The 11558-nt window shown below is 46.3% G+C and overlaps 1 protein-coding gene across 1 annotated transcript; it reads right to left on the bottom strand.

The window, feature by feature from the left end:
• Positions 1-83: 83 nt before the first annotated feature.
• LOC138682128 (zinc finger CCCH domain-containing protein 11A-like) lies at positions 84-8925 on the bottom strand. The gene is given in 16 exon segments (XM_069771851.1): positions 84-336; positions 900-967; positions 1370-1521; positions 1834-2146; positions 2866-2939; positions 3596-4096; positions 4643-4710; positions 4915-5007; positions 5266-5341; positions 6115-6195; positions 6727-6863; positions 7165-7202; positions 7204-7367; positions 7816-7939; positions 8567-8686; positions 8872-8925. Coding segments are annotated over 16 exon segments (2316 nt in total).
• Between the last annotated feature and the right edge of the window lie 2633 nt (positions 8926-11558).

Below are 11558 nucleotides of genomic sequence, written 5' to 3'. Positions count from 1 at the left end.
CCTTGCAAAGCCTCAGCTAGGAAAAGAATCACCTCTGGGTATCCAACAAAATAATCAGTTTCAATTTATTTCTTTCTTTGTTTTCAGCCGTCGATCAGTTCACCAATTTCCATGAAGAAGTCATCCTCATCCTTCTCTGGGTCCATGTCAATTTTGTCTTCCTGTTTGCCTCCTGAGATTTCCCAAAGGAACTTCTCAAAGTCGTCTTCCACAGAGAAGGGCCCTGAGAAGCTCAACCGGCGTTTCTTTACGGCTATTTGTGAGGAAGCTGAGGTCGAGCTTGAGACCTCTGACGGTGCCACAGAGTCTGCCAGGCTTCCAATGTGCAGTTCAGGACTGGGAAGAACAAGAAAGAGAGCAAATCAGCGTATGACATTCCTTAAGCAGAGAGATGTTTTCTGCAAACCAGCTCTTAAAATGGTAGTTAATCCCTCCTACCCCTCAGCCTTACGCAGGGATTGTTATTCAATTAACCTGGGGCTGCTTCTACAGTCCAATGTATCAGCAGGTACATTTTGCACTTTGGGGATTTATCCGCGAAGACACAGCATCTGGGGTCTGGCAAAGAAGGTTCTGTTTTTGTCGCCAGAGACACTTTGCCACCTTTACGAATTTGACTGCAAAAAGGTTACCAAGTCAACCTCTGCAGGCGTTCAGAAAACCCAAGAAGCCACTGAAAAGCTGTACCAACTTGCAGCGTTTCCAGACAAGAATCTAGATAAGCAGTCCAGCCAGCTGCTAGAAACTTATTATTTCAGATGAATTTTTCCTCTGCTGGATTTTGGCATGAAGTATCTCAAAACTCTAATTTTTCCACGTGTGGGAAAAAAAAACCAAACCAACTTAGTTTCACACGAAAGGCACACTGATCAAGAAAATGAACAAGTTGTGGTTGTTACCTGGTTTGGGGTTTTCCTCTCCCGCGTATGGAGAGGAGGCTGCCCTCTGGCAAAGCCGGAACAACAGCCTAGGAAGAAGCAAGATGGTTTTTAGGATACACAGGTCAAAGACTGCTTTGCAGATTCTTCCTCCGCTGCTTCTCCTCTGGCATTGCTGAGCCTTAATCAAAATACAGAGCCAGGGCACACCTGAAGAAAAGTTAGCATTCCCTTAAAGTTTACTAACGACCTTGGGTCTTTTTGAAGAACGCAGCATTAATGGACGTAGCAGAGCATTATGTAAACACTGCCATTCACCTCGTAAAAAGCAGAAAGGTACTACAAGCGTCCTGGCGACCACTTCTGGATTTAAAAGGGAACGGAGACCCGTAGAACATTTCAGTCTTTCATCTTTTCTCCAAGAGGAGGCTACAACTTGGGCATAAATTTTACTAGGGACCCACTACTGCCTCAGCCGCTCTCCTTACCACAGCTGCTTTTTTAGCTGAAGGCTCATTCCCGTCGCCACCAGTGGCACTCGGCACGGCAGACGGATGACTCTCGGCTGCCTTACGTTTCAGTGGCTGCTTTGTGGGAGAGGTGGCTTTCCCATCCAAAGGCTTCAGGCACCCCTTCCGTCTGGCTAGAGTAAAAGGAAGAGAGAACTGATGCAGTCTTGCTCTGCCTCAGGAAAAAAAAAACGACAAACAAACAGGTTCTCTTAACAGCGCCACAACCCTTCTAGTTAAATGTATTTAGCCAGCACAATTCCACTGCCATTTCCCAGACTCTCGGCAGTATTTTCCACACCGTAAACTCTGTTTACCAACAAGCCATAAGAAGGAGCAAAGATATTACAAAAAGGAGCCAGAGTTACAACGTGAAAATTGTCACCCTCTGCCTTTCTTTCAAAGCATGACCTAAAGTAACTCTTTAACATACAGTCAACACTTACTTTCAGCTAACCATTCCAGAAGTTGAGCTGCCCGTTCCCCTGGTGATACGGCAGCACCCTTTCCGGGGCTTTCAACCCCATCTCCCGGAGATTTCACCAATATCCTCTTTGGAAGCTGATAAGCTGACCCTGAAACCACACTGGATTCAGGACTCCCTGATGCTGCAGTTTTATCCTTGATTGCCTGTTCAGTAGGAGATGGCACAGCAGCTGCTTCCTTCTGAAGCTTCTCTTCTTGGCGTTGCTTCAGTTGCCGCTTCTCCCACATTATCTCTTCAAGGCTCTTCACTTGAACTTTAGAATTAGTTGCACTCTGATCAGAGGGCTGGAAGGAAGCAAAAGAAGAGGACTAAGGGGACAAAAATCTATGGAGATTTCATTCAGAAAATCTCAGTAGCAATCCCTCTGAAATAGCTCCATGTGCAACAGAGCATGTTAATACCATTCAGATCTGACATTTTTCCCCATAAAACGTTGCCTGTAACCTGTAACAAGATCCATGCTTTGCTGTGGAAATAGTTTCAAAAGCCTACAATTCCCAACACAGCAAGCTTCTTCAACAGAGCAGAAGACTCTAGCTGTAATCTAGTACATTCTTTTTCAGCAACAGGAAGCCATACAAGCTCCCCCAAGACAGCATTCCCTGACAGACTGATTTCCTCTAATACAAACCTCCAGCCTTTTCTATTAAAGTTCTTAGCCCAGGATTTTAAGATCTCCTTCTTCCAGTCTCACAGATAAAGTCACGGAGAAGAAAAACATTAACCTCGCAGATTTTATCTGGTGCTAATAGGGTTTCTTATTCACTGTCAGGTATAATAAGATTAATTCAAAGCTTGGGGTTTAACACGTTGTCTGGAAATGCTATTCAAAGTAGTGACAGGACTTGCGACAGCACTGCAGCGCTTACCAAATGCGGAAAGGTAGGAACACACTCAAACTGGGAGCATGCAGCCAGTTACAAACAAAACATAACAAAATGTATCAAAAACTGTATGAATAGATAGATGTATGTCTTCACAAAGGACTCACCTCTGCAGCTGCAGAGACAGCTTTGGGAAAAGGCTTGCTCAATTCCACTATCATCTTTTCTTCTCTTCCAGGTGCTTCAAAACAAGCAAAAAAAAAAAAAAAAAAAGAAGATCATCAGTTTGTCAACAGCAGAAATAAAGAAACCTGGCTACCTCTGTTTCCTTGTTCTGTCTATTTCCTCATGTCTAATAATGGGACAGAGGGAAAGGCTACAGTAAGCAAGCCCTGCACCGTTCCAGCTCTCTTTCCCTCAATCGCACTATTCTCTTTTTACATGGCTTATATAATCCAAACGGTATCTTTAGCGCTCTGCCAATTTTGACAAAAACTAGCCCTCACATTAAGAAGTTGATACATGCTTTGCAAACATAGATACATCAATAACTGAGTTAAACAACGCATATGCCAAAGAGGAAGGTAAGCCTGGATTCAGCCCAGGGAAGATCCCATACCACAAGCGGATGGCAGAAAAAACAGAAGCAAGAAACTAGGCTACAAAGCTCCTCAGTGGAAGAATTTTCCAGTGGGAAATACAGAAAGCTATCACGTGATTCATGGAAAAGAATATGGTTGCATATTCTGGCACTTCCTTGCCTTCTGACTTTGTAGCCTTAAACTCTTCTACCCTCTACGATATGCAGAAGGAAAAAGCAAAGCAAAACCTCAGCAAACTGAATTTGCTCGACAGGGGAAGCGCTTCACCAGGGCAGGTATCAAATCACCTTATTACCTATTAGCTTTGTGATCCGTAACAACCTCCTCCCTGTCGGGGCAGGTTCAGGTTGTGCTGGTGGAGCTGGCACTTTTCCTCCACTCTGCTGCATCCGCAGAGCTTTCTCCCGCTTGATTTCTTCCAAGGTTTTAACACGCACTTCTCCTGCTGGCTTGGCTTTACGTGCCGGCTCTGCCGGGCGCGCTTGGCTGAGCACAGACGGAGCAAGTGTGCTCTGCTTCTTGGGTTTGCTCTCAACTTTTGTCTTGGTAGGAAACTCTTTTGTTTTTTGCTTCTCTCGTTCCAATCGCTTGTGGTTTTTTTCAGCCAGGGAGCCTGAGAAAGTTTTGACGTGAACTGCAGGGGAAGGTCTTGCCCCCAAGCTGGGATCTTCTGTTTTACAACGTCCTTCAGTCTGGGGTTTCACTTGGGGTTCTCCTCGTCTCCGATTAGTGCTCTCAAGTCGAATTTCCTCCAGTGTTTTCGCATGGATCTCCCCTGCTGGCTTAGCAGCCTTCTCTGTCATCATCAAAAAGAAAGAGAAGCACCAACATTTAAGGAGAGTCCAGCAATATTTAAAGTCTCCAAAATCTGTCACAGTACTAAGGAAAACTAGGTTTGCGTGATCCCAAGAATGCATCTTAGGACAGCACCATTCTGCACGGTATTCTCCTCCTTTAAGCCACTTGTATTTTGAAAACTAGTGCTATCCGGAGAGAGTGGCGACACAAACAGCATTAGTTTATTTTATTTTGTTACTTTCTCAGACCGTTGTCTCTCTGTTCGCATCTCAAACTCCTGCTCCTGGCAGTGCTTCTGTCCTACTTGTGCGTAAGCATACTGCAGCTTCTGAGGGTTCACAGCAGTTTTCAAGCGGAAACCTTGATGAGGCACGAGTGGACAGTACACCCCCCCTCTAGAGCCAGATCTCTGACAGTGGCTAAACAGGACAGCTTCAGCACTCAAGCAAGAGGAATCAGGCAGGCTTTTTAAACTAATTTTAGGGCTGTATGGAAGTTCATGGAAAGACAAAAGGGGAAGGCATACTTAATAGCCAGTTCGTACCTGTCTCTGTACGGCTCTGTTCAGAGGGCAGTCCTAGCCTCTCCTTCAGAGACCTGGGGACTTGAACTACAAGAGAGAACAGAAAAAGTTCGGCAGACTGCATAAATCTCCATTTGGTGCTCACGTTTCACAATGAGAGCCATCACTTCACTGGGATTCAGAGCTACCTTGAGCCCTCAACCAACACACAAAAAGAACCACTAGAAGAAAGGACAAACAGCAAACCTAAGCAGGAAATCTGTGCATCAAATCCAGATGTCTGCTTAGTAGTCGTACCTCTCTTTGGTGCGTTGTCAGCATTCTCCAGAACCTCTATCTTCTTCCCCAGCCTGTCAGCAAGGTTGCGCTTTAACAGAAGGACACTTCTACCAGCTTCAGAAAGAGAGAAAACAAGCAATACTTGAAGAACGTTTCTCTGCAGGAGGATTTTAGAACAGTCAGCCACAAACTTCAATGCTTCCAGGGATCTTTTCTTAGATTTGCCTTTCAGCTGCTAACCAAATTTGCCACTTCTGCCTGCCGCCAATACACATCTCTGCCAAAATGGATTTTCCTCCGGCACACAGCAAAATTACCCTTAAACACAGTCACGTTTAGATGAGGGCACCTGAACAACAGCTCACAAAAAGCTCTTCCCTATGGAGGCTTTCTGTTTTCCCATCCTCTCGCCAAGATTCACTTGAATCACAGGCTCCTCCCCTAAAACAAAGACTAATCTCTTCACTGCACAGAAACCAGTAGCCACTAAGAGCATTGTCCTTCTAGCCCACGTCCCAGCAAAAGGCACTCTTCTGGTAGCCAAACCACAGAAACGAGTGACTACGCGTAGTAGTAGTGCCACACGTTTTTTGCCTTTCAAAGGAATTTGTGCAGATCTGAACACCACCACTTATACACAGACTCCTATCACGCTACTGTCCGCAAGTGCCACCGTCAGCCTCGTCAACGCTTCAAAAATTGCCTACTTGTATAATACCATCTTCTATAGGTCTGCCCTTTCATTACTGCCCGCTTTTTCCACTTATCCCCTTTTTTGCATACTGACACTCGTATTGACATTAGCCTCTCTCTCTGCTGCTGCTTCACTTAACCCAACCGCTACTTCTGCCACGTGCTGTCGACACATTAGCTCATTCACAAATCTCACTCAACTTCAGGAACATGAGAGTCCAATCAAGCACACTGGAGAGCCTGTAAGGTGGTGTAATACATGATGAGCTACGGCTTAATGTCAGGCTGATAAAAACCGCTTCTGGATCTTTTATTGCAACACAACAAACTGAGCACCTACAAATGCCAAATACTTGCAATCAAACCAGGGCCTTGAAGCATAAAAGCATGGTTTTAATTAGAAAAGGCAGCACCAGCAGGCTAACCTGCCTGAATTATCTTAATTATTACTTAACCTTTCGGTTGAGAAGCCATGAAATGGAAACAATAGTATTCACTACAAGTAGGGGATATTAACTCACCACCTTGGCTTTTTGTTTTTTCCTTTAGTTTCTCCAATTTGATTTCTTCAAGTGTTTTTATTCCAAAATTTAAATTGTCCTCTGAAAACAGAAAATCGTTAATGAAGCTGAGGCCTAAAGGCACATGTTGAAGAGCACACATCCTCAAGCTTCTTACAGCTCAGAACCCTTCCAAAGTCTTCCAAATAAACCCTCTCAACACTCCCCACCAGTAAAAAAAGCCATAGAACGGATGGGTATTTTGGTAAGCAACTGGCACCTCTCCTCCCATCCTACAGAGTAAAACCTACCGTCTTAAGCGTTTTAATCCATCTACACGATATTAGATTCCTCTGTCATTAGACATGGCTTCTTCCCACAGTGTTTGAAAGGACACATTTGCAGGCATTTAAACTCCACGCTGTGGCTCTATTTTGTTTTACAAAAGTCAACAGGGAGGAGTTGACCTGTCTGACCCAAGGGACATACGACATTATTAGAGAGGAATGAGCTCGTGGAAATAACTGACTCCATCCAGCTACCCGATGCTCTATCGTAGTTTTAGAACATATCGCTTTGGAGTTAATCGTCAAGTTCTCCTTCCAAGCCATCCTACTACGGCTGCTAGAATACCTTGCTTTGTATTAGCCCTGCCTTTCCTAGTGGAAATTATCCGCAATCCACTACAGGCTTCTGTTGCCGGTTGCTGGACAGGTGTTTTAGTTTCACCTCCATCTTCAGAAAGCTGCTCTGAACGTCCAAAATAAAACCTATTCAGTTACGGAGCAGGGATTATACAAGACGTTTCATGCTCATGTAGCACGTACAATGACATTTCAGTCCACGGTTCATATTTTGTTCGTATTCTTAACTACAAGCAACTGTTTGTGGAAGGCTTTTTTTAAACAGCTGTATTGACTTGACAGGCTCATATAAGCAAGAGCTATACCGGGGAAAAAATATTTAAGACTCCAGACTCTTGTCCGTAGCTTTAAACACTACACAGTTCAGGTACTCTGTGAATTTATACATTCACCTCCAGCAGAAATGCCTTCAGTAAGTAAAAAGTACCCATCTTCATCATCATCTGCAGCACTGATTACAACTGCCTGGAGGATGTGTAGGACTTGGGACCTTTTCAGAGCTTTCCACTTTCATCACCCCCCTCAGCTGCTGAGAGGGACTCGACTGCACAGAAAGTCTGTTTTGCTGCAGTGACGCCTGAGCCATTTTCACATCATCTTCTGCAGGCTCAGGTGGACTTGGAAGCGTAGCTAGAGGAAGACGAGGATCATCTCTCATTTGGCCATGTAAAACTTTCACCCCAACCTTGCACTCACTGTCTAGATACGGTAGATAAGGCAGATAACCCACCTGGCTGCTGAATTCAGAGTTTCCTATTCCCCACCCCTACGAACACACTAGGAACAACGGCTTCCCTTCACACACTCATCTCGCCACCCTACCCTCCAGAAAAGATTACATGAGGGGAAAGCAACCTGGAGTGCAAAGATCACACAAAGCACAGAGAAGCTGAGCATGAAAGAAAGAATTAAATACCAGAATTACAGTCCGTTTAGCTGAGAGCCTGTGACTGCACACTTCTCCCTACACTCATCAGTGAGCAGTTACTCGATGCCTTCTACGGCATTGTACCCACTCCTGAGTAATATTCAGAATTAATTCTTTAATGCTTAAAGGAAAAGGACCCAAGAAACTCACTTCTGCTTGGCGGGAAGAAGCGCCCATCAACATAGCGTCCTTTCGTGTGACGGAAGGCGCAGTTGGATTTTTGACAGCCAGCTGGTTGATTCTCCCAGTAGCAAGGGATCTCACTGCGTTTTTTCTGAAGACAGACAGAAAGAAAAGCTCATGGTAACACTCGCCTTAGGCTTGCTAAGAGACATAGTTACACGTCATGCCAGAGAGAGGGCTATCGCAGTGCAGTGCGGAAACATCGTTCCAAAGGGCAGTCTATCACTGAAAGCGTTGCAGGGCAGATCGACAAAGTTTGCGTACGCTGTAACTACTACATATTATCTAGCTTTCCTGTCATTCCGTTGGAGAAGACGGGGGCTCGCACACATCAGTTCAGGGTGGGCTAAACTAAGACAATGTGCAAAATACTGGGATTATTCAGAGGGAAAAAAATGCCTTAAACTGCCTAGCTTGAATCTATCTCAAGTTATCTTTCAGAGCCTTATTTCCTTCCCATCTTCTCCCTCCCCACCCTGTGCTACCCCAAGACGTCAGAACAACGCCAGCACCTAATACAAAAATGTCTTGCTGAGATATACCTAAGAAATTGATCTTTCTTCCCCCAACTTCCTCCCACCCCCCTCCAAGTAACGGAAACCAGTATCCTTTGAAAGCAAGTAAATCTATCACGTACAAGCACATTCAGGCTGCCGACAGCAAGGAAAAATGCTTTCAGGGATTTAGTTGGAGAACACATCTTTAGGCAAACACTCACATCGACTTCCATGTGTCTGAATCTGCAGGTAGTCTTGAAACAGCGACCCTCCTGCCACAGCCTGCACACTCTCTCATTTCCCAGAGCGGCCGCACAGTGGCGGAAGGAACAGCTGTCTCCCTGTAACCAAAAGGAAACCCACAAAGAGGAAATTAAAACAGTACAGCCTCCAGAATTATCCATGCTAGTAGAACTGGACGCAGAATCGAACTGCTTGTGAAGTTAACAGAAATCTGGATGCCTCCGCCCCCTCCTCTCCTAAAAACTCAACAAGAAACCCCAAAGCAAAAGAAGCCCAAACATACCTTGTCACAGGTGGAATAGAAATAGAAGTAGCAGTCGTCCCCTTGCTTGGACATAATCGACACCGTCTGAGAACCAGCTCAGGTTCGAAGGCTTCGCTCTCAACAGGGACTTCCTCCCGTCCTGGCAAGAGCTGGCTTCGCTCTTTCTTGGACGGAAAGTCTCCTGATGGCTTGAGCGGTCAAATCTTCTTTTTCAAAGTAACCCTAAAGAAAGGTATCAGTAAGCGAAAAAGAAGAAACAGTCCTACTCCCTGGTCTAACCTTCCAGCTTGCTGACCTGCCTGTGTCCTGTACCAAAGACCAAGAAGGGAACAAAACTTTTTTGTTGCACCCCAACAAACGCACGAGAGGAGTACTATTGCACCTACCTGTGGGTACTTGCGGGTTATAAAGCACAAAGTATTTCACTTGGGCAGTCTCTCTTGCTGCTCTACTTTGTGCCTTTAATCGCTTACAAAAATAGTAAAGATGCTTAACGCCCCCCCTGTGTATCAGGACAGTCAGATCACAAGGAAGGCAGAGCACCAGGAACTACGTGTTCTCATCCCCCTTGTCAATCCGTCAGCCTTACCCCAGCCGCAAACAGCTGATGATGATTTACCTGCTGGTTACCGCACTCCACTAGGCTGACAGCGCCCTCGGTGTCACAAGTTACACAGAGAACGCTGCACTATGATGCGTATGCAAACCACCCAGCATGTCGTCTGAAGCACAGGACAAGCTCTTGCTAACACATCGCGTTCTCTGCATGAGAATCTGAAGCCAAGTTGTCCAAAGCTGAAGCAGAACAGTCAGAATTTCCACTCTTTACAGTTGTTTTAGTCAACTCGACCTGTTAAATACTGTCTGGACATACATACACATACCCGTTCATGCACACGCCAAGAGCGAGGGATGATAAAGTCAGCAAGAGCGATAGTAAAAATTAGAATGTGGGGCTATTTGCCACAGCAGACTGCATAAAAAGTCTCTCATTTTGAGGGAACCGGCAAACCCAAAAGATCTACATAACAGTTTGATGAATATGCCTTCAAGGCTGATGCTTTATAACACGAGTGATTTTGGGGTCAGCACACAAACAGGCATACCTACGTACACGCATACAGTATCAACGTTTCTATACACACGAGCGTGCACAGCACATGGTGCACGATATCCGTAGCGAGAGCAACTCTCAGCCCTAATCGGACACGCGGAGTTGCAATCAATTAACAGCAGGGAGACAGCAGATCGAGGATACAGCAAGCTTTGAGAGGCAGGGAAATGCTTCCTTTGCAAGTGGCATGGCTGCGTGATACCAAGAATTTGGAATTACACTGATTTTCGGAAAGAATTTGTTCTCTTTTTACATCAGAGCCAATGCTACAAGTTTGCCATCATACGCTGTTCTCTAATCCATAAATCCATCATCATGCATTGCAGCAAGATCACGGAAGGTTTGAAAAGATGGCTTAGGTCCAGTTCGACAGCTGATGATTTTTTGGTGCCTCCAGCGCTGAAACTGATCTTCCCTAGCCACAAGCAGGTTTTTTGGATGCAAAGTCAGATACTGTGATTCTTACTGTTCTAAAGATACTAAATGCCATAAAACCTGCCACCACACCAGATAAAGCTCAAATTCAAGCGGTTCTGACCCCTTTCATTCCCATGCTGCGCGCTTCTGTGCAAGTATTTCTGACTCTCTTGGACAAAACGGAATGAAATTGTTCTTACGAGTTAATGACAAAAGGTTGGAACCATCTACTCACACAAACACTAGCGGATTTTCCAGGATTTTTCTTTTTTTCTGGCAGGGGATTTTCCCAAATCTGAAATAAAGAGAGGGCAAGTTGGGTTCTCCTGTTAGTTACTGGGTTTTGACTGCTTGGCAAAGGGAATTGTTACGGGTTTGTGTGGCGGGGTTTTGGTAGCAGCGCAGGGGCCGCAGGGGTGGCTCCTGTGAGAAGCTGCTCGAAGCTCCCTCAGCTCGGAGTCGGACCCGCCTCTGGCCCAGGCCGACGCAATCAGCGACAGCGGCAGCGCCTCTGGGATGAAATATTTAAGAAGGGGAACCTGCAGCGAGTAGGGGGATTAGGAATGTGAGAGGAACAGCTCTGCAGATACCGGGGTCGGGGGGGAGGAGGGGCGCCTGAGGAGGTTGATGCCCCTGCAGCCCATGGAGCTGAACGGTGGAGCAGAGGCCCCCCAAGATGGCCGTGGCTCCATGGGAAAGCCCGCGCTGGAGCCGTGTGTGGCTGAAGACCGGCCCGCGGAAAGGACCCACGCCAGGGAAGTTTGTGAGGAACTGCAGCCCGCGGCAAGGACCAGACCTTCCTGAAGGACAGTCTCCCGTGGGAGGGACCTCACGGTGGAGCAGGGGCCGAGTGCGGAGTCCTCCTCCCCCTGAGGAGGAAGGAGGGGCAGAGACAACCTGTGAGGAACCGACCCCAGCCCCCATGCCCCGCCGCCGGGGGGAGGAGGGAGAGAAACCCGGGAGTGGAGTTGAGGCGGGAAGGAGGGAGGGGTGGGGGGCAGGTGGTCGCAGGTTTGGTTTTGCTTCCTAATATCCTTGGCTTGTTTGGATTTGCAGTAAACTAAACTGATTTTGTTTCTTCCCCAAGTTGAGCCTGTCTTTTGCCCGTGACCATAAGGGGCGAGTGATCTCTCCCACTCCTTATCTCCACCCACGAGCCTGCCTTATGTTTTCT

Source organism: Haliaeetus albicilla, chromosome 26 (genome assembly GCF_947461875.1).
Source record: "Haliaeetus albicilla chromosome 26, bHalAlb1.1, whole genome shotgun sequence".
NCBI classification, from domain to species: domain Eukaryota; kingdom Metazoa; phylum Chordata; class Aves; order Accipitriformes; family Accipitridae; genus Haliaeetus; species Haliaeetus albicilla.
Note: the sequence above shows the minus strand (reverse complement) of the source record. Positions and strands in the feature narration are given on the sequence as shown.